This window comes from Ctenocephalides felis, unplaced genomic scaffold (assembly GCF_003426905.1).
Source record: "Ctenocephalides felis isolate EL2017-DRISC unplaced genomic scaffold, ASM342690v1 CF-g0.4_SCAFFOLD_01886, whole genome shotgun sequence".
NCBI lineage: Eukaryota > Metazoa > Arthropoda > Insecta > Siphonaptera > Pulicidae > Ctenocephalides > Ctenocephalides felis.
In genome coordinates, this window is record NW_020538040.1 from 87,447,413 (window position 1) to 87,471,568 (window position 24,156).

General features: G+C 30.4%; 1 protein-coding gene across 1 annotated transcript; it reads right to left on the minus strand.

Annotated features, from left to right (window-relative positions):
- Window positions 1-15,014: 15,014 nt before the first annotated feature.
- LOC113375487 (cyclin-dependent kinase-like 5) lies at window positions 15,015-22,535 on the minus strand. Its single transcript, XM_026615420.1, has 9 exons — window positions 22,368-22,535; window positions 20,663-20,860; window positions 18,120-18,411; window positions 17,630-17,823; window positions 17,322-17,569; window positions 16,724-17,107; window positions 16,115-16,634; window positions 15,718-15,809; window positions 15,015-15,411 (listed from the first exon to the last, which is right to left on the minus strand). The coding sequence occupies exons 1-9, from the start codon at window positions 22,533-22,535 to the stop codon at window positions 15,015-15,017; spliced, it is 2,493 nt and encodes an 830-aa protein (XP_026471205.1).
- Window positions 22,536-24,156: the final 1,621 nt, after the last annotated feature.

Here is a 24,156-nt window from a genome sequence, read left to right on the forward strand (position 1 = left end):
TATATTAACCCCGTTTCAACTAATACAAAATCTACAATTCTCTAACTAATAATCAATCATATAACTAACTACATAAATATATTTGATTTATATTATATAATATATGTTAACTAATTTAATAGTAAATATAACAATCGCAAAAATTGCTTTTGATCCTTTGTTTGGTCAATCATTAAAATTACAATTGAATTACGGTTTGTTAAGGTTTAATTTGCGATCATAACATTCTACTTTTTATACTTCATTACTCATAAATATAACAATATAAGTTTAACAAAACTATCACAGATTTGATTTAATGTTCCTAAATACATAATATTAGTAGCTGAAGGATATGATTTCTCGTTAATACAAATTTTTTGAATGACAAATCGATTAAATAAAAAGTATTTATCTAAAAGAAATAATCAGGTTTTTTCTGACTTTATTATGTTTTCAATTGTAATTTATTTAATTACAATTTTATAAATAATGATGTGAATTCAAAAAAATCATTTCCTTCTATAGAAAAACTTGCAATCTAATGAGCAATTAACTATAATAATTTCCAAGTTTCGAAGAATATTTTCTATGTTGGAGGTGATGGCAGAGGATCGATTGAACTATTGATTGTTTTTGAATTTGCTGAATTAATTCGCTGTAAAATAAGATGAAAAAAGTTTAGTATCTCTTTACCACATTGAAGAATATATTACTTTATTTGAAAGTACCGACTGATGTGAGATATGTGATTATTGGTGGTCTTTCAAATACTATTTTATTCAAGAGTGATTTTTTTTTTCATATATTATATTACATAAATAGTTCACTATTATTCTTTCTTTGAGTAAAATCATTATCTGTATGATTTAAATAATAGTTTAAATTGAATAATTAGTTTTTCGAGTTTTTCAAAATTAAGATAATTGCCTGGATGAAGACAGTTGACAAATGTGACAAATGACAATGTATTTATGGAATTAAAACATATTTTTTTGATCCAATAAAAATAAACAGAAACTTCTAGAATCGTTGAGGTGTGTTTTCAAGAAAAATTGTTAATTGGATAGGATCATTTTGGTTTTCATACATCTAAAATGTAGTTCGAAACAGATATTGATCAAAACTTATTTACTATTAGGCCGAATTGTGGTTATAGCTATACAGATATGGAAGTTTATTCAAATATAATAAAATAATAATATTTACTTATATTTTAAAAAATTTAAGTAGAAAATAAATAACCGTTAGTGTTTCAATTTCAGATTGCAAGTTTACCTTTTATCAGATATGGCAACACTATTTTATAAATTTTGATAACAATTTTAAAGCAGCATGCAATCAGTTAACATCAAGTGATAAGTAAATACGTGCTGAAGAATTTGTCGGATGGCTTTTGTTAATTTTTTGTGGGTATATAAAGTAATATAGAATGTGTGATCATCTGCTACCGTTTTTATTTTTCTCAACTCATACTGTGTTTGATATTGAAATTAACGCATAACATAAATATTAAAATGTAAGCAAATATTAAAATTGGTATTTAAAAGCCAAATATTGCGCCAAAAGTACATTCAACTAATAACTGTCATTACTGTGGCGAAATTTCTAAGCTATTATTTTCGAGATATCAATATATTTATAGTTTCAATTGCTGAAAGTAAACATTGTTATGCATATAATTGAAGTACATTCTTACTATTAGTGTAAATGTGAAAATGTTCATGTGATTAGAATAATATAAAAAGTGGAATAACTTACCGGCGTCAGGAAACTTTCATTAGGATTAATGTACGTCATATGCATCGGCACTGGTTGAATTTTTTTCTTGGGAAGTTTCGACGGACTGCCATACAAACACGAAGCTGTCACTATCAGGTAATGTAAGTAAACAAAATAATATTAATAAATATAATTTTTCTATTAATAGTTTTCTTAGTTAACCCCTTAACTTACAATGACGAGCAGAGCGCGCGTACGACAATTGGGCCAGAAGCTAATATGTATTACGTATTACAGGCATGGCCCGGCACGGTAATTGGAATTATTACAAAATATTTGTTTATACGATACTATAAAACTATATATATAAAACTAATAACAACAACTATATATATAAAATTATTTTTATCTGTGATAAACTGTACACTGTGAGAGAAAATAGTCACGAACGCTTCTCCAGCTTACAACTTTGGCCCAACATTTTCGAATCTATATGGGGCGTCCATTAATCGCGTGATCGATTTTTTAAGGATTTTTGATGGTTGGTGATACCTGGTGATTTTTAAAATTACCCCCCTCCCCCAGCAAATATCACGTGTATTTTTAGATACGAAACAAATTGTATTTTAAAAAAAAAAAAATTTGAAAATGTTTGGATTTTTATAACAAATTCAGCTAAAATATAAATACACGTGATATCTTACTATCTTACTATGTTCTTTCCTCCACGTGATATTTCGTGATTTTTTGTCAAACCCCATGTGATTAATGGACGCCCCCTAAATCGTAAGTTAAGGGGTTAAAAAACATATGAAATATTTATTGTTGGCCTAGCTGTAAAACTCTTGTGATATGTAGCCAAATATTTAAAATATATACATACAGTGATTTACAAATGTATTAACCCTTACAATCCGGCACTGATTCAAAACAATCTACCAGCAACTTGGTGCTGAATTTTGACAAAAACGTATCTGCTGTAAACATGATATTATTGTGCATGTTATGCAATTTGTTAGATATAAATTTGTGGACTTTGAAGAACATACATTTACAAAATATCTAAATTTATTTTCTGCAGTACGTTAATTACTATTATATCGATTTTTATATGTCTCTCTATCTTTTGATGAAATTTTCTTGTTTCAAATAAATTATTGCAACAAGAAAAGATTACATTATAATTAATTTATTCATGGAATAAAGTTGATGAAATAAATAAAATTCTACTTTGGAAATAGTCGGCGAACCGCAGAAACATATTTAAAGGCCCGCAAGAAGCCTACAAGCCGTGGGTTGCTCATCCTTGATCTATTGCATTCGATGATGTTTGCAATATGCCGTGCGCCTCAGAGGCGACATCCGAGTATCCTCGTTTTCCCAGGGGACAGCCGGGTGGAAAGGGTTAACCACTTGCGCTGGAAAGACGTGCCACGTCATCATGGGATTGTCACAGAATTTTTTTTTTAATATATTTTTTAACAGCAATCAGAACCTTACGTCCTATGAGCTGTTGGGCTGAAACTTCTCCTTACTTCATATTTTTTAGACGGTAACCCAATGGTTAATCCATCCATATTTGATGATTTTGTTATTAGAATTAATCTAATAGGACTGAATTTTTATTGGTGCAGCAGTGCCGGGCAAGGGCTATTTTCACTTGGAAACATATTGCTATCTATATTTCCAAGTGTAAAGCGTTGTCACTGCTGCCTGACAACAGGCTGCTCGAAGTGGGTATCGAACCCGGGACCTCTGGAACAAGTCCCGTCGCTCTTAACCGCTTACCTACGGGCGAGCCCTTATATAAAATTTGGAAATATTCATGAATTTCGAAAATAAATATACCTTTTAGACAAAGTGTCACAGTTTTACAAATGGTAAATAAAATACTAACGGAAGACTTTTGTCAGATTATTGTAACTGAAACAAATCGATACGCGATCCATATACTCCGAAATGATACTCACAAATTAAAAAAATATGAAGACAAGTGGAAATATAGAATGTTGATGAAATGAAAGCATGTTTTGCTTTTTGCATTTCGACGTCCCAAGTGAAGAAAAACTCAAAATTTTATTGGTCAAAAGGAGGCGTAATCGAAACTCCGTTATTTCGAACAACCATGCCTATTAGGAGATTTCTTCAAAAAACGATATTAAGTCCTAGGTCGATATAAAGTTAGTTTAGAAAATATATATCTTTTTCCGACTTCTCTGAGGCATCCAACACTATGTGGGCTCGCCCGTATGATAAGCGGTTGAGAGCGACGGTACTTATTTCAAAGGTCCCGGATTCGATACCCACTTCGAGCAGCCTTATTGTCAGGCAGCACTGACAACGATTTTCACTTGGAAATATAGATAGTAATATGCTTCCAAGTGAAAATAGTCCTCACCCGGCATTGCTGCACCATTAAAAATACTGGCCCTTTTACAGAAATTGTAATAATAATATATCTTACAGAGATGTGACAACTGATTGGGTTGACATCTGTCAAACAGACTAGTATTAAGTCAAATGAGCACAACAGCTTATAAGACTATTGGGTTCTGATTGCTGTTCAAAAATAATAATAAAAAAAAATCCAGCACTATGTGACGACTCCCAGCGAGTTACCCTGAACCGTTCTGGTGAATTGTTTGCCAGCGCAAGTGGTTAAATCAATTTTGATATTCCAAAATAGTGTTGGATTGCCTCTTTTAACTGATAATTTAAGACAAACTAGAATTTCATGTGCTGTATTTTCAACTTCCCGAAGAAGAAGTTTATGTTTTCATAAAAAATCCGAATTGCTAGTTTTATGTTTTCTCGACGTTTCAAGCCATTCTAAATCGAATGAGACCAAATTTGGAAAAAGTATGTGTGTGTGTGTGCGTGTGTGTGTGTGTGAACAGATTTTTCGCCGTAAATCGACGTTTTCTCAAAAACGGCAGGACCGATTTCAAAAATTTAAAAGCCATTAGATGTATCTCGATGAGGACTAGCGTTTCTCAGTTTTGTGCAACGATCGGCCGAGCCGTTTCTTTGTAAATCGCAGAAAAGTGAAAATTTTTGTCCACGTTTTAGCCCGCAATTCTGAATCGATTTTGAAAATTCAAAAACTGTTCGAAACATATTCGTTGGGAATCAACCTCATTAGTTTTTGGTAAAGATCGGCCGGGTCGTTTTCTTGTAATAAGGTGTTGAAAAAAATTTTTTTTCGACGATTTTCACGATTTTTTTTTGAAGGTAGATACCATAGTCTTATAAATCATACTAAAATATTACGGTCCTTTATTAAGTCGTTTAATTTTAAGAAATCGTCAAAGTTTGCGAAAATTAGTGTCATTTTTTTGGCGTTTGTCAAAATTAGACCTTTGATCGACGTTTTCTCAAAAACGCCTGAACCAATTTCATAAATTTAAAAGCCATTTGATGTATCTCAATGAGGACTATAGTTTGACAATTTTGTAAAACAATCTACCGACCCGTTTCTTTGTAATTTGAAAAAAGTGTCATACTTTTTGTCCACATTTAAGCTCATACTACCAAATCGATTTTCAAAAATGAAAAACTGTTCGAAAGATATCATTTGGGAATGATACTGATTAGTTTTAGTTGAAAATCTATCGAGCCGTTTTCTTGTAATTAACTGTTGAAAAAAAAAATTAAGCCGAATTTTATGGAACTTTTTTTTGGCGATATATATCCTGGCCTTATACAACTTACTGAAATATTACGGTCTTACGACAAGTAGTTTAATTCTAAAAATTCATCAAAGTTTGGGAAAATTAGTAGATTTTTGACGTTTGTTAAAATTAAAATTAGACTATTTACTTGGTATAACGATAGAGTGTTCGTTCATTCCCGTAGGTAAGCGGTTTAGAGCGATGAGACCTGAATCAGAGGTCCCGGGTTCGATACCCACTTCTAGCAGCTTGTTGTCAGGCAGCAGTGCCAACGATTTTCACTTGGAAATATAGATAGTAATATGTTTCCAAGTGAAAATAGCCCTTACCCGCCACCAATAAAAATACTCGCCCTATTCCAGAAATTGTAATAATATATCTTACAGAGATGTGACAACTGATTGGGTTGCCATCTATCAAACAGACTAGTATTAAGTCAACACAACAGCGCTTATAGAACTATTAGGTTCTGATTGCTGTTCAAAAATATTAAAAAAAAAAATTACATGTCATTCAAAAAGCCATATAATATATTTGTGAAAACAATTACTGACTGTTCTAGTATGAACGATTGTTATTAAAAGCATAACAAAATTGTCTCACAATCGATGTTGATATTTAACCGTTCGGCGTTTATTCAAAAACAATCTACCAGCAACTCAGTGCCGCATTCTGACGAAAACGTACCTACTTTAAACTTGATATTATTGTGTATGTTATGCAATTGGTTTGATATGTGTTATGCATTTATAATAATATCTAAATTAATTTTTTGCAGTATGTTAAAGTTTAATAAAGCAATTTCCAAAAAGAAGTTTGAGTTTAGTGTCGTTATAATTACTTAGCGTCATGACAGGATTTTATATAGTTACAGAAAAGTGTAATATATCGTTATTCAAATGTCTGTCTATTTTTATGAAAATATTGCTTTTCTCGACCATTCTACTGTATTTATTCTAAGAATGTGCAATATTTTTACTCACGGGTCGTATTTAATTTTTTAAATTTTATGGCGGGCGGCCCTTTAATATTTTACAAAGCTTGATATATACTAATAAACATTATAATATAAAAATGATAATTTTAAAAACGTAATGCAGAAAATTATTTAAAGGGTCCAAGCCCGAGGGCCGCGAATTGCCCATTCTTGATCTATTCTCTTCGACGCTTTAATACGAACTGAGTCATTGTGTATACATACTATCGAGTGCCACAGAAAAGACAGCTGAGTGGAAAGGGTTAATATTTTTTAGAATAAAAGATATGCAAACCAGGGGCGTAGCACCGCCGTAGCTGCTAATACGGCGCCCCCGGGCTACGAGAAACCCCACCGTGCGCAAAATGAATAAAAACATTTTTTAAACGTTTCAAGTCATTCTGAATGTTATGGTATCATAATTAAATGTGTAAGTATATGAACGAAAATTTGACCTGTCTTCGACTTTTCCTCAAAAACGGCTGCAGCAGTTTCAAAAATTTAACTACCCTTTGATAAAACGTGATAAAGACTAATTCGAAAGATATCAGTAAAGAATTGCGCTAATTAGTTTTTAGTAAAGATTGACCGGGTTGTTTCTTCATAATTGTTAAAAAAAATAATTGCGATATTGATGAAACTTTTTAAGATGATGAGGTTCATATTCTATGAACTAACTAACAAACTATGATGCAGACATATTTGTACGTTTGACTGAACTTACCAATACTGTTTTTTAATGTGATTTTGAATTTAAGTGCTGCAATAAAACATTTTATGTTTTGTAATGCATTATGATTGCACTTTTAGTTTTAAGTATAGTGTATCCCAGGACTCAACATCAAGCCAACGCGGAGTAACAGGATTGATTGTAATAGCCATGAAAAGAATCAGGAAAAATATCCCATCCAGTTTGAAAATTATGGATATTCAGAATAAACCTAAAAATTTGGTCAAACGAGATTTATAGTTTAACAAGTATTTTTAATTTGAGAAAACTTGGGATAATCGTGTTGTTTTTTTTACTGCGGATCTAGATATGTTAACGGTTTCAAAATTTAAATGAACAAAACATTAAAAATTAACCACCATAACCGACATTTTTTTACAGTTTGACCAAAGCTCTCATTTTTCTTGAATGCACATAAATCTCAAACTAAATGGGAGTGATTTTTTATGGTTTTTCTCATGATGATTACAATCAATATTATCACCTCGTGACATTAAGTTCTGGGACACTCTGTATACTTTAGAAAGAAAAGTATTTTTCAAAAACAAAAGAATTGAATATCAAAAATAAAGAGAAATAAAACATCCTATTTCTTAATTTTGCGAATTTAATCTGTAATATAACAAATAGATACTTATTATTTATTAACTATATTTTCAATAAATAATTAAAATTATAATCTGCTAATAATCTTTGGTTTAACATTAATATCACTTGATCCTTGTACTCACATACTTATAATATATTAATAAAAATTTGATTAAGTAACTAATATTTGTGGAATACTAAATAAATTGTTTTATTTTTAAATTAACCGGCTATAGTTTTAGATATATATATATATATATATATATATATATATATATATATTCTACGAATCATTGGTTTTTATTGCATCTTAATAAAAAAATATCTTATCCGTTGAAGCAAATTATAAATAAATAATTAAATAAATATATATATATATATATATATATATTATATATATATATATATTTATTTATTTATAATTTGCTTTAACGTAAAGATATTTTTTTATTAAGATGCAATAAAAACCAATGATTCGTAGAATTGGGTCAGAATGATTAGACTATTAATTTAAAATTATATTTTTGATACTAAATAAAGTATAATTTTAGTTGTTCAATTTATTTAGTATTCCATCTTAATTAATATAGCTACTTTACATAAATATACATATTTTTTAATTACGCATCACATACATACATGGATATATATATATATATATATATATATATATATATATATATATATATGGTACGTATGCATTATGTATATATAAGTGAATCTAAGTTGCTGAACACATGCGAATTAGCTTATTAAATTTGTATATTGTTTACATTTATAATAAAATTTGTAATACAGTTTAATTAAATAAATTTGCTACACTATAAAATACTATTACTGGTTTAATAATTTATTTTTAGTCAATTATACAATGAACTAGAAGTTCCCATTCTCTGGTTTTGATTGCAAATAACAATATAACTCCATTTATTACTTTTCATGTATTAGTCTAATAGCTGTTAATCGTAAAACGGTATGTTCAGGAAAATATTCTTACCAAAAAATTATTAATGATTTCCAAAAATTAGTATGATGTAATAGGAACCATTATTTTGTTAAGTTCATTGTATTTTTTGGTTTAAAAAAAATCATGAAAATTAAAGAAAAAAAAACGGAATCAATGCTGTCAAGGTGCATTACATAGTCATATAATTCAATAAAAATAATTTTTCCTTTAATCAAAGACCATTTGAGGGCATGAGCCCAATCGATACTTTTATATATCATTTACTTAAACTATGAACCATCAAAAATAATAGATTTTGTACAAAGAATAAAATGTTATTTTATAGTGTACCATTTAAATAATTTTGTTAACGTTAATAGTTAAGTATTATAGACTATTTGTTTTCATACATAAACAAAACGATATACTATATATACTTGATATACTATGTAACACATATATAAATATAATCTAAATACAATAAGCTACTACACATGTGAGATAATCATACAATATATAGTAGATAGGAATATAATATATTGCATTACGGTTAGAATATTGCAATTGCAAGTGATGATACAAGATAGTTTCTCAACTGTTTTAGAATAACGAAGTAGTTATAGTAATTAGTAAAAATAGTACATATTTGTAGCAATTATTTCAACCTTTTGTTCTATCAAAATATCATGTTATTCTTTCTTCAATCATGACAAATTTTCGTGAGTAATAAAAGTTATGCTTATGAATATAAATATATGAATATAAATAATATTCAAATATGCAACAAGTATTAGTAAATAAATGTAACATTCGTAATATTTGCCCCAATCGTTATAAACTATGTACTTTATAACTTCTAACCTATTCCTTATTATTTCATATAAAAACTATGCTGAAATATTGATTTATTTCTTCTAATTCTTTCTTTCATATGTTCGAGCAAATGCACAAATTGAATGATGGAGTCTAACAGTCTAATATAATTTTAGCAACTTTTTTTTAGTTATTTTAGGCATTTTTATATTTTTATATTGCAAAAATTAATCATGAATGTTAAACAATTCTGTAATATTCTTTGTTGACTGGCATTTTTATATTTTTATATTGCAAAAATTATTATGAATTTTAAACAATTCTGTAATATTCTTTGATGACTGCTATTATTGAATTATTAAAATTCGAAATTATTTTAGATGTATGTAGTCCTAACTATTCAAAAAAAAATTGAGAATATTGTATACATGGTATCTCAGAACTCAACGTCAAGCCGAAACGAGGTGATAGTATTGATCTTAACTTTCCTGAAAAAAATGAGAAAAGACTTTATTTCTCGTAGTTTGGAAATCGTGAGTTTTTAAGTGAAACGCAGAGCTTGGGTGAAATTGTAATCATTTTTAGATTATTTAACAATTGAAAAGTGCTTAATTTTTATTAGTAATGTTCATTTTAAACTTTCGATCCGTAATCGTAAATGAACATGTTTAGGATCACAGTAAAAAAACTAGTGGTGTGTATGGCATCGTGTCTTAAGGCAAATTGCTGGAACTTTCCGTACCGTAACAAAATGTTCGGAGAATATTTGATGTTTTTAAATAGATTATTATAAATAAATACAGTAACATTGTCTAATATTTATAAGAATTATATAAACTGAATTGCAAAGTTGAAAATATTTGTTTAAAGTATATTAGAACTTAAGTCAAAATTACAATTAAAATCAGAATTATTTTCTATATACAAAAAAAAATATTTTTTGAAAAAAAAATTTGAAAAAGAAAATGAAAATTTTTTTTTCAAAAGGAATTATTTTGAACCATACAAATCGATTGATCCGTGCGCCCGAAAACGTGGACGAAAAATTGTACCCATACATACAGTAAAAACTTGGGGTAGCTTTCTAAATATTTTTGACTGTCATTCTAAAAATGTTATTTTCGGGCACGGTTTCAAAGTTTAAATAAACAAAAGTAGTAAAAATTAACCACAATAACCAAAAAACGGCCACAATTTCATCAAAGCTCTAAGTTGCACTTAAAAGTTCCAATTTCCAAACAACAATAGATATTTTTTTTAAACAAACAACAGATTTTTTTTTAAACTACGGTTAAGATCAAAACTATCACTCCGTTTAGGGTTGACTTTGAGTTTTGGGACACCCTGTATATTAGGGTGGAAAAAAGTTGTATAGAGCCGAAAAATTCACCGGAGTCATGCAACTTTTCAAAAAAAAAAGCTACAGCTCAAAAGCATATTTCGAGTAGGCAAAAAAAGTTTTCAATGGAGCCATAAATTTAAAAAATATCAACTTACAGGAATCTTTACTTTATCTTTTAATCATATTTAGTAATTTAAAAATTTAATGAAAATTTGAATGGCTATAGTGTTATTAACAGATCAGGATTCCTCGAAATATAAACAGTGCGTAACATACATAAAGGTGTTTTTTTTTTAATTTTTGGCTCGAACATAAGCATTTTATGGGGCATAGTTTTAATATGAGAAACCGAAACATAATTAATTTACGTCTAACTATTTTAATTGAGTTACTTTTCAAATAGGTTATAATTTCAGTTGAGAAACTATACAATAAATATTCGTTAATAATAAAACTACAATAATATCTCTAACATACGCATATAAATAACAAGTTACTAATTCTCTTAAGATTGTCGTAACAACTGTTCATGATGAGCAAGTGACACGCGAAGTATATTAATCAAAATTTATTGAAAATTACAATCGCATGTCAATCGGGTACATTAATTATTTATCACAATTCTTAGCATGCGGAATCTTGGATCCATTTCAATGCGTTGCGAAGTCGGTTTAGCACGGATTTGGATTCGTGCGGAACCTCTGGTTGGTCCGCGGACACTGCTAAACAGAGAGAACATGGTGCTACTCAACGGTTGGAAACGTGTTAATTTGACGCAAAATCATTAAGCAGGTCCGTTGGTAAATGAGTTATATCGTGTTGATTGGATCATAGCACGTATCAGACTGTCAACAGTTCATACCTGTAAAACAGTGTTAAATAGAAACAAATATGAAAACGGATTGTTAAATCACTTTCATTCCGATTGAGGGGCTAATTCTGCGTTATTATGGCAACGCTCTTATACTTCTTTATTGTACTGAAAACTGTGTAAATGCTATCTATTTGCTGATGCTGGTATTGATCAGGCGTTTTACACATAAAACCGTATGATATAAATGCACATCACAAAGATACATGTCCAGTAAAAACCCATGTGACGTGAGCGTCGGCAGCAACCTGAAATCCACAAGCATTCCTTCGGCGCTGTGGCACCCATGTATAATTAATGTGGACTTCAGATTGCTACCGCCGCCCGGTGTTTACTGGGTGTAATGTAAGTTTGTTTATACGTAAAATACGCCTGATCGCCCAGCCAATAGTTTTTTTCACAGTTTGTAGTACTAAGAAAAAAGGATAAGATAGGCCCGTCGATCGCAATACGAAGGATCTAAAAATCCTTTTTTCATATTTGTTCCTGTTTAACACTGTTTTACATGTATGAACTCTTCACAGTTTGATATGTGCTTATGATCCCATCAACGCGATGTAACTCATTTATCATATGTAATCATTCCATCGAAATTTTGAGTATGAATTTCCAGTATGAATATATATTACGAATGTGTTTGCGCCTCGTGTTATGTTCTTGAAAATTTTGAAAACACACATTTAAAGTGCACAGTGCGTCTTTGTTTAGCAGTTCTTCGTAAACACTCCTCTCATCAAATACAATTGTTAAAGCAATCCATAACCTAACGAATTTAGTTTGAATTCAGGGTCACCAAATTCGCACCGCATAAAATCATCTTTATCTGATCAGTATATTGGTATTATATGCTATTGTTGAATATCATGCTATTTGCATTTTCAACACAGAGTGGACTTTAAAAGTGTGTTTCCCTACTTAAAATTATAAGATTTTTTAACGAAAAGTATATAATTTTGAAGTAATTCATGCCGCATGCAATAAATTATTGGTAAACAATCATAATCGTATACACACATATTACAGATATACTAAATATATTGTTTGTTCTAATCTGTATGCATATATAATATTACACTTCATGCATACAGTAGTGTGCAAACTTACATTAAGATTCATGGTCCCCAGAAAATGAAATTACATCATTATAAATAAGTACGCAATGCATATTTAAATTTCAACAATTTTACTCTGCATTCATTTAACAAATCTGCATGCACGATCAGTAACGTATTGTTTCAGAAATCGTTATAAAGGTTTAAATAAACTTTGTTATCAAAAATACGTAAGTGAATACAAGTCATTTATTAGTTGCAAACATAAAAAAAAATATTTTCAAAAATATTGATACGCATGTATACATTTAAGTCCATATCCAATTAAAACAATATATTGATTATAATTTACTGATTGAGTTAGTTTCATCATCTAATATTGGAACCTATTATTCGATTTCTAGGTTAGAATTGGTTCATGTATAATTTATTTTATTATTAGTGCAGTTTTGTGTAAATTAATTTGCATTTTTAAAATTACTAATTTTACCGGATCTGCAAAGACCAAAGTTCCTATAGACGATTAGTGTTAATGCTTAAACAGAGTATAATAATCAGACATAATATCAATTAAAAAACAAATTTATTCACACGTTTCGGTTACATCCCTAGATTTTATTCAATGGAAACTATAAATAAAATTTAGAAACTAAAACAATTGAGATTAAAAGTTTATAAATAGTAACATGTATGTACTTACGATATGCTAATCTTAGTTAGTCTAAAACAGAAAATTTTATAATCACCATGGATTATGAGGATATGTTAATGCACTACATTATGTGATATCAAATTTCTTGTTTTTAATAATAAGATTGGCAAAATGTAAATTTTACTTTTTATAATTCTTCAATATCAATTGTTTTACATTGTTTCCACTGAATGAAGGCTAGGACTATAGCCGAAACGTGAGGATTGATATATAAATTTTTAAAAGAAATTTGTTTTTTCATTGATGTTAAGTCCGATTATTAGACTTTATAATATAACTTGCGTTATCGTTCTTGCTTTATCACCATAACTAATTTTATTTTATTATTTTCAAAGGTCAAATTATTGTTGAAAATCATTTGTGTAAATTGGTTGAGCAATTTCTTTCAAATTAATAATTTAATATGTAATTTTTTGTATGTTTTCTCAGAAAATCACAATCATAGTTTATTAGAAGAATGTCAGTGGCAAATCATATTTCTCTATGTTTGATAAAAAAAAATGAACAAACCATTTGTTCATAACTATTCGATAAATCTCTCATTCCACTAATGTTGGATATCTTTATATCAGAATGTGTAGCATATAACAGCTTCTGACAATTAAGATATTTTTTTTTCGAATGTTGTCAATGGATTTCAAAGGTCCAAAAATCTTTGGAAAGACCTTTTTAGTTAATTTCATAAGAATGAATCATAATAATTAGTGGTTTTTATAATTTCTTTAAAACGATCATTTGGGAATCGGGTTTAGTACTTTAATATTAAGATTGGTTATACTGCCTAAAATTTAAGTATTCATTAAGTCATTAATCATTAACCGATTTTAAAAATTTTAAATTTGTAACCGCTCTAATTAGATTTGTTATGACGTTTGCACTAATAGTGCAAGTACGCATTATATACAAATATATATATATATACATATATATATTTATATTTTTATATATATATATATATATATATAAGGTTGTCAAATATCTCTCTTCCGCCTTTTTGTATTATAAACCAAGAGCAAAAAAGCGGAAGGGAGATATTTGACAACCTAATATATATATATATATATATATATATATATATATATATGTATATATATATATATATATATATTTGTCATTTTAATAAACATTGATAGAATGAATAATATGAACGCAACAGTGGCTGTCAGTAACAGTAAGTTATAGGGTTAATATGATTCAGTTATATTATTCTACAAATCAATATGCCCATCAGCATATATAAATGGCAAAGAACTGTTATTCGAGTTGTATTCAAAATCATTGTTATAAAGTAAGGAAACAAGCAAAAGCATGTTGCTTGCACAAAGCTGACTTGATTCTGATTATTTCGAAGAGACTATTTATTTGGTAATTTTTTACTATCATTAATTATTAAATATATTCTTTCTTTTTGAGCACAGCAAAAATTATATGTTTTATAAACTGGCTTACGCTCAAACTCTGTCAAAATGAACAGTGTCGATGGCGACTCGGCACTGGCCAAAATGCAAACGTCGGTTGTAAAGGAATATAATGTTCTATGTTCAACAATGTCACTGATATTATTATGCATTAATCAATTTTAATAGAATATGCATAATTATTTATCTTTATTCTACTGACCTCCTGGCAAATTGGGCAGCGTGAAGTCGTCGTTCTGCTTTGTCCCACTTCGCCAAATACTCTGCACATCTGATCCTGCGGCGACCCTTCCCCGACCGCCTTTGCTGTTGGCAGGCGTAGCCCAGGCGTGTCGTTGCTGGTGCATTGACAAGGTCTGATGGGCATGCTGAGGAGGTGGATGCAGTGTCTGCATCGAATGCTGATGTATGTGCTGCTGCAGGTGTAGCGGATTATTCGTATTGCTATGAGTGATGGTGTTGTTAGAGTTTGTGCCGTTTACAGAGTTGTTTATTAACTCTAGTTGTGTTGCATCAAGGAGCAGACCACCACCAGGTGTTCGCTTTATATGTTGGCCACGAGGAACCATTGATATCGGTGATCGGTCAAATCTAGAAATAGATCAAAATTAATAAATTTTTAGTCAGAGACATGTTAAGAGTAAAAATGTTGTAACGATTATAAGTATCAGTTATAGACGCTCGCTGATAATAAAAACATTGAATCAATAGCATGCATCAATTAACATATCTTGAATAAAATAATTATAATATAATTAATTTTTTATAAAAGATCACTATAAATAATATAAAATTAAATATTTGGGTTTTTCAAAATATTTTTTTTATAATGAAAAATACATTAAGGGAAGTAGTTTCACTCGTCAAAATAAACATCATATTATTATATTATTTTACCCATTTTGTTGAGACCGGGCAGGCGCGGGATGCACACCAGCTTTTGAAAACGGCGATCTGTTCTTTGCTTGTTGCTGCTGCTGCATAGCCATCTGAAATTTAGTTTATTTAATTTTTGTGTAATCAAATGCCATTATGAACATTTTAATGTGAGATCGACTTGTTTTGTAACTTTTCGTGAAAATGCTATTATTTTGCAAAAAATAAATAAAACATAAATAGCAAAATATATTATGAGTAAAGTGTAGAGCAGTTAGCGTAGAATATTTAGATGGTATTAAGTAAAAAAAATTTTTTTTTAATAAAAGTAAGTGGAAAGAATTTAAAACCAGATATTATGATAAATATCATGCAAATTAAAATTATATCTATAAATCTATTAAAAAAATATACTGACCAAAATTTGCTCATGCTGTGATGGGTGCTGTTGATGATGTGTACAATGTTGGGAATAGTGCTGTGGGAGGAGTTGTGAATAGTGCATATAATGGTGTGGTTTTGGTTGAGGGTGCGATTGATGTTGATGCATTTGAGAGCATTGATGCTGATGGATGTGTTGCTGATATTGTGGGTGCAGCTGATGCGGTTGGTGGTGGTGATGATGCCGATGATATTGAGCAAAATTTGAACTGTTCATTACAGGTTCCAGCATCTGATGGCAGACGCCCCCTGTATCAGGCGGTAAACTATGGAATGGTGGTGGTGATGGTGCATCCCCTGTTTCGCCGCCGCCATTTGCGCCGCTCGTCCCTTTACTACTGGTGTCCGCTGATGTGCGCCTTGTAGGTGAAGTTCGTCGAGCAGGTCTAGCTTCCATTAACATATTTGAAATTATCTGCCGCGTTAACGGATGATTTGACGAGTCTTTGAACGCGTTGGAGTTTCGTTGCAATAGTGATTGAAGTGACTGATTGAACCTTGTAAGAGTTTATTAAAAATATTAACAGGGTATGGTAAATGAATTACTATAAATTATCATACTTGTACCAAATGATTCCAATTTTACCTATATGATATTTGATCTGATTTCTCCGTTAATGTGTCAGATTTGCTTTTAGCGACGTGTTGCTGGCTCCCTTGTTGCTGCGATAATCCCCGTTGAAGCATTTGCTGCTGTTGATGTTGCATCTGCTGTTGTTGTTGCTGTTGATGTATATGTTGCGCGTGCTGCGCTTGCTGATGGTGCATGTGCGACTGAATCTGCCCTTGGGAGTTCACCGGATCACTTTTAAGCGGCACACGTCTAGTGGGGGTGTTGTGGTTGTTATTATTGTAGAGCACATGGGTGCTTGATAAATGGTTGCTACTGTTTTGTGCCGTAGATAATGAATCCATTGATTCGATTCTCTTGCTGTGCACTGAATCGCATCCCAACAAATTGATGCGCCATCTGAATTTCGGAAAGATCGTTTACAGATACGTTTATTTTTCTACCGACGCGTTTATAAAAAAGTGCCATAAAACAGAAATTAAAAGAAATCAGATAAAATAAACTGAAACATATTTTATTGCTTTGATAGTTAACCCTAATTTTGCTAACGATTTCGCCGGTAAGGCAACTTTTTGTTATAAACCGAAATAGATAGCCAGTGGATTAAACATACTTGTGCTGTGGTTGATCCTCAAAATCAGCAGCTTCTTGCACTTCTGATTCTACCTGGTGTAGCTGTTGAACTTGCAATTGCACAGGTACCTCTGCTTGTCTACAGGCTGCAAGAATGGCTGCGCTTTGGTGCTTTCGAAGTAATGGATTACTCTGAAATTCCGTACAAACTTTCTGTCGAAGCTCTGGTAGATATTTATCGGCAAAACCATCATGCATGAAGGCTTCGTGGCGAAGTAATGCTGGTGCCTAATAGTAGTTTTTTGTTTAATAAAATGTATTAATAGTTAAAATATTAAGTTTTATTACCTTTGGTCTTTGTAGCGGATCTAACCTGAGACACTGCTGCAACAAATCAAGAGCAGATCGGTGCCAGGTAGGAAATAACTGATACAGCGGAATTCCATTACCTTCTTCAGTCATCTGCTGAGATTGAGTTTTTCTAAATCCCTTGAATAAGGGATTTCGAGCTACAAAATGTTGATGACGCGTAGATAATTTTCCTTCAAATATAATTAGCAATATCAGTAATTAGCTTTTTTTAAAATAAGTTAACACATATGTTACCAAATAATGATTACAATGAACCAATTAATATAGTTGAAAAAATATATTTCAAAAATAAGTTTAAAAGTTTTGTATAATTTATTTAATTTGTTAGAGGCAAGTACAGCATATTTCATTTATTTAACTATGCCGGTCAATAAACATAGTGTTTTTTTATCAATATTGAGTTATTGAATAGATATATCTCTATTGTCATGAATTTAATATTCCTGTATTTTATTTTAGAACTTACCAAGCATGCGAACTATTTGGAACAGTTGGTCGACATCCGAATCGCCTGGAAATAGTGGATCGCCCGACATCATTTCTGCAAAAAGGCAACCTACTGCCCAAATATCGACGGGTCCTCCGTATCTAGTGTCACCTACCAGCAGTTCTGGTGCTCGGTACCAACGTGTAGCCACATAGTCCGTGTATGTTTCGGCCGGCTGAGCGAGAGGACGAGCAAATCCGAAGTCGCAGAGCTTTACGACACCTAATCGTGAAACAAGGACGTTTTCAGGTTTAACATCTCGGTGTATCACCTAGGTAAAAAAAAGGGATTAAATATTAGTTATTAGATAGTCTAATACAGCATGTACTTACTTTATATATATACGAGGTCTGTTCAAAAAGTACCCGGAATTACTAATAATTAAATTTCGCGGGTCTGGAGTGTCTGATTGTCAAAAATTTTTTTTTATTGTGTTGGTATACATGCCCCTAAAGTATGATGAAATTTTCAGCTATATTCACTGTTTACTTTGTCTGTGGTAGTCGCTAAGGTTCGACGTGTTTTTCTGAACTCGGCGATTTTTACAATGGAAGAATTGAAAAGTCAAAGAATTTGTATTAAATTTTGCGTAAAAAATGAAATAAAGTGTTGCAAAGTGCAAAAATTCACCAGATATGGCTCCGTGTGACTTTTTCCTATTCCCAAAGTTGAAGAGACCCATGAAAGGACGGCGGTTTTCCTCGATTGAAGAAAATCGCTGAGAGTGCTCAAGGACATATCAAAAAGTGAATATCAAGGGTGCTTCGAAAATTGGAAAAAACGCTGGCATAAGTGTATTATATCTGGGGGGGACTACTTTGAAGGGGACCACATTAATGTAGACGAATAAATAAATATTTTTTTGAAAAAACGAAAATTCCGGGTACTTTTTGAACAGACCTCGTATATATATATATATATATATATATATTATTTATATATTTATTTATTTATAGCTCAAGTCGTACTCGGGCTATATTTTGTCGGATAGCTATAAATTACATAATTTAGCACTACTGCATAGAATTATTTAGTTGACTAATTAAACGTTCAGATTTGGAAGGCTGGACGATTTTGTGAAAGAGAAATAATCAAAAAGTAAATAAAAGTAAGTGAGTTGTCCACTAATATTGTGGACTTGTTCAGATTATATCCGCAGATCCAATTTCGAACTTCGAACACCTTGCAGCTTTAGTCGTATCTGTGCAAAATTCCTTACTTGTACAGGATAAATAAAAAGCATGTTTTATGTTTTTTTTTTGTTTTTTTTTAATGGTTAAAAATACGGTTTTTCTCTTCAAATGAGAATAAAAAAAATAAAAAGCCAATTGAGTGTGATTAATAAAGGTTTTATTTTCTTGAACAGTTATTCTTAGCATCCAGAAACTTAATATTTTTGTAAGTGTATTTATTACTTATGACAATTATTGTTATATTTTAGGATTTGAATAATTATGTTCGACTCGTTAACTAATAACTAAAGAAAAGTCAATGCCAGAATAAATTCAATATAGTTTTTTTTTGTAGTAGGTAAGACTAAAAGCAATAGGACTATATAAGATAGTATGATTAAGGGGAGTAAGTGTCTTAATCGTACCGATAGTACATTTTTAAAAGACGCGAAAATACATATTTCGATAAAAAATAAAGTTACAGTGATTGTTAATAAAATGTCAAATATAAAAATAGATTCGATATATACACCTAAGTCTGTTTTTACACGGTAGATTGGTTCCAGAAGAAGCCGTGTAAAAAAAAACGTGTAAAAAAAGACATTGATCTTATACAAAAATGGGTGATTTGTTCCTAATCTCTAAAACCTATTAAAATTAGTGAAAAACAAGAATTTTTAAGAACAAGAATTCATGTTTATTTTATTAAATCAAATATATAATGCTTATTTTCACAAGCATAGTAATTAATGATAAAAAAGTTATGCACTCTAATCTTAAAAGTAATATAAATTAAATGTATGGCAAGTTCAGGAACTAAAAAACTATGTTGTGAACGAAAAGAATAGGTTATTCAATTTTTAAGGTTTTCTAAATTAGTGCTATTCACATTTGCTTTGACCAGTAAAAATTGTTTGTACGCGCTAAAGGGGAATTCACTTAAATCTTTAAGCTAGTATTCGCAAACTATCGATACTATCGATGGTTCAGACTTTTTTCTTTCATAAATACTTTTTGTGATATGAACATACTTCGCAAAAATTAAATTTGACAAAAAAAATTTAAGTACATAAAATTTCAAATCGTGCTAAATGGAATAAAATCGTGTATATATAAATATATATATTATAAAATCTAAGCATAGAATAAACCTAACTATTACATGATTTTTTTTTTTTGGTTCTTTAATGTGCAAGCTATCGTGCACACCTATAAGTCAAAGTATTATCGCAAACTTACTTATTAAGACCTACAGGGTACAATAAAAAAACTATTTTAAAAGTACGGTAATGTAAATTAACAACACGTTATCCATGTACAGTTAGGGTTAATGAATGTCTAGTTACTTACATTATTAGAATGGCAAAAATCCACAGCCCGTATAACTTGATAAATGTATTTTCTAGATAAATCGTCACCGAGACCTCCACCACCTCGGCTCTCCAACTCGTCCAGAACAGTGTGTTCTAGATATTCAAATACTAAATAAAATCTGCGCTTTCTGCGGAATACTTCTATCATGTTGACTAGATTTTCATGGCGCAGTTTCTGAAAATGTAGAAGGTACAATATTATAATATATCATTTTTATTTTTCAATAGTAACATTTTAATTCGACAATATATGATAAAAATAATTATTATTCAATATTTATTTAATTATTCATTGAAAATAATTTACATTTATTACTAATTTTAAAGATAATCATTAATTCTAATTATTAAAAGGATTTGTTGCATAGACATTGTACGAGTATAATAATCAGCAAATGTCTATTATAAGACAGAATTAAATATTACAGTCATGACAAACATTTGTTTTGTATAAAATTCATCGATGATGGGACATTTATAACTACCTCCAAAAACATATATTACACTACGTTTCAGTTTTTTCCCTGAGATGTTATGATAATTTCTAAGTAATTTGGGAACGCTGATTCTAAAAAAGATAATAGAATTTTCCTAACAGCTCTAGTTTTCGAGATAATGTGCTAGTTTTACCTCTGAATACAATAAAAAATAACTCATATTTTTTTATGCCTTCAAAAGTCTCTTGTTGTATGATTTTTGACCAAGGTCTGACCATTTCAAAATTGAATTGCGCAATCAAGATAACACATGGGTTCTTCGTACTATGTAAAAAAGATGTGTCAGACAAGGTCTGACTTTGTCGTATGTTCCAACAATTTTCAGGTATCATGTGAAAGTCCCATCTTGATATCGCTCCTTCAAAGTCCTGATGTCTTAGATTCTCTCGCCTTGCTTTTCGCTAACATCTATAAGATTTACCAAAAATCGATCTGAATTCAAACATCAAACATAACAGTTTTTAACTCTTCCTGCGTTCTGTTTTAACGTTGATCTCTAAATCCATTACATGGTAGGCAGAAGATGGTGTTGTTCTAGGTTGCTCATCAATAGCCTGGATAAGGATCGTGTATCTGATTGTTAGAGGACCTCAGTACCTTTGGGGTCACGATTCGGGACTATATGCTTCTAATGCCAGAATTTATTCTATTGACATTTAACACAAAGAAGAAACAGTCGTCGTGGCAATTCTGAAGTTTTTTTTTCTAAATGACGAGGGTATTAAAATTATGCCATTTCTTTTTCCTTTTGGATAATAATTTGAACATAATACACATCTTTTTTACATAGTACGAAGAACCCATGTGTTATCTCGATTGCGTAATTCAATTTTGAAATGGTTCTAATATAATATCCCCTTACGCTGTTCCATATAGGTTTCCAGTATTTGTCGAAAACATATTAACCACAGATGTAACAAAAACTATCTGGATTAGGCACACAACATCTTAGAGTCGAAGCCATACCGAAAACAGTAGATAAAACTTTTAGTTATTTGTTAATTAATAATGCGATAATTATAGGGGATAGTTCTCTAACACTGAAAAACTGGAGATGTAGCGGATAAAAGTAACGTATATTTGAAATCAGCGTTCAATTCAAAGTTTGTTCAAAATGAAAGTTTGAGAAAAAATACAAAAGTGCCATTTCAGTCGGGCAGTGTTATGTATGATTAAATATGTTACCTTCAACATGCGAATTTCCCTGAGGGCCATCTTTCGAACGGTCGCATCTTCTTCGGTCTCCAAAAACTTCTTGATGGCAACTATTGTTCCGCTCTCCCTGTGTCTGCACTTCATAACGAGCCCATAAGATCCCTCGCCGACCACCGCAAGCGTGTCGTACTTCTCCATGTTTTATTTTTTTTTTTAGTTTAGTTTATTCTTGACATACAAAATGATAATTAGACCCAGGTGTCCAGACAACACTTCTCTTGTACGACGATGATTCGGTAACTTGGTACTTGTTCTGAACGATGTTAAATATTTTTTTGAAAACAGTAATGGTTTCGTTCTGGTTACGTTAAATTCAAAATCGTAGCGATGGGGTTTCTGTTGGCCTGTAGAATTTTCCTGAAAAAATTACATGATCAATATGAATAAAAATATACCAAGAAATATAAATTAATAATTTTGATTTTGGAATAAATTGAAAAATTGAGTTTTTATTTTAGTTTCATAAAAAAATATTGTTTTTTGTTCTTTTTTTTCTAAACGAAATTAATCTGCTTTAATTTGCGGCATTAAAAAAACGAGCATGTTAGTTAGCATATTTATCGCACTATAAAATACAAATACCTACTAATAAGAGATACTACTGATTATACATCCGAAAGAAAGCATAGCATACTATTCATAATAGGGGAACTAGGAGTTACCTGTAATAGGGATTACTAGCAACAGGCGTTTTTCAATCGGATCTTAATCGATATTAAAATATTTTTTGGCTCGATTGGACATGTAAATCGTCCTACATAATATTGTCATAGCTACTGTTCCGCAGGCCGACGTAATAAACAGAACTGTGCAGGTTCGTTATTTTTAATATGAATTTAAAAAAAATCACACCTGGGATTAATTTTCTTAAAAATTAGTAAAGAATAAATTATCTTAGGTGTTACTGTCATTTTTTGTTGTTACTACTTAACTTGATAGGTGTTAAAACTATCTCTAGGCACGAGGGAAGTTGTAACAACGTACTTGAATGATTGTGAACAAAATGATTGTGAAATATTGCACAATAGTTGTGGAATAATTTTACTTGATTCGGTAAAGGAATAGTTTACAGAAATCGTTCATTTTATTTAGTAGAAATATAATTGGTGATTCTGGAGATATATTAATTTAAAAAAAACTGTTACAACAAGTTTCTAGCACCCCTACATGTATATAAAAATTAATAATTATAATTATGATATGAGGCTTATACTTTTGAACTAATGATCAATAAACTGCGTAAGCATTTATTAGTATTTATTTGTTTACTTAATTAAAACACCGATATTGACAAGTAGAACAAATTCAATTTACTAACGATTTGAAAGATTTACTAACATTTAACATTTGAAGACCTCTTATTTTTAACCGAAAATCTAGCGTGGAACATATGTTGCCAAAATAGCTTTGATAATGATGTAAATTATGCTATACGCATGTGTACAATATTCTAATATGTAACTTATATTTCGTACTATTTTCTATCGTATGCGACGCTATTTTACGAAATTCATTATATGACTATGTATTTTGTGTATTATTTTCATTCGTCACGCGATTCAATATTTGTATTAAAACCACACGTGTAATTACGTGTAATCGTAAAAAAATATTCATATTAGAGTTATCAGACTCTGAAAATAATTTTCCTAGTTTTATCTTGGTTGCTATATAAAGTTCTGAAATAATAAATTTAAATATATTTCTGCGTTCAAGGACTAAAAGACTCGACAGTTGTTAATTAAAATTCCGAATTATT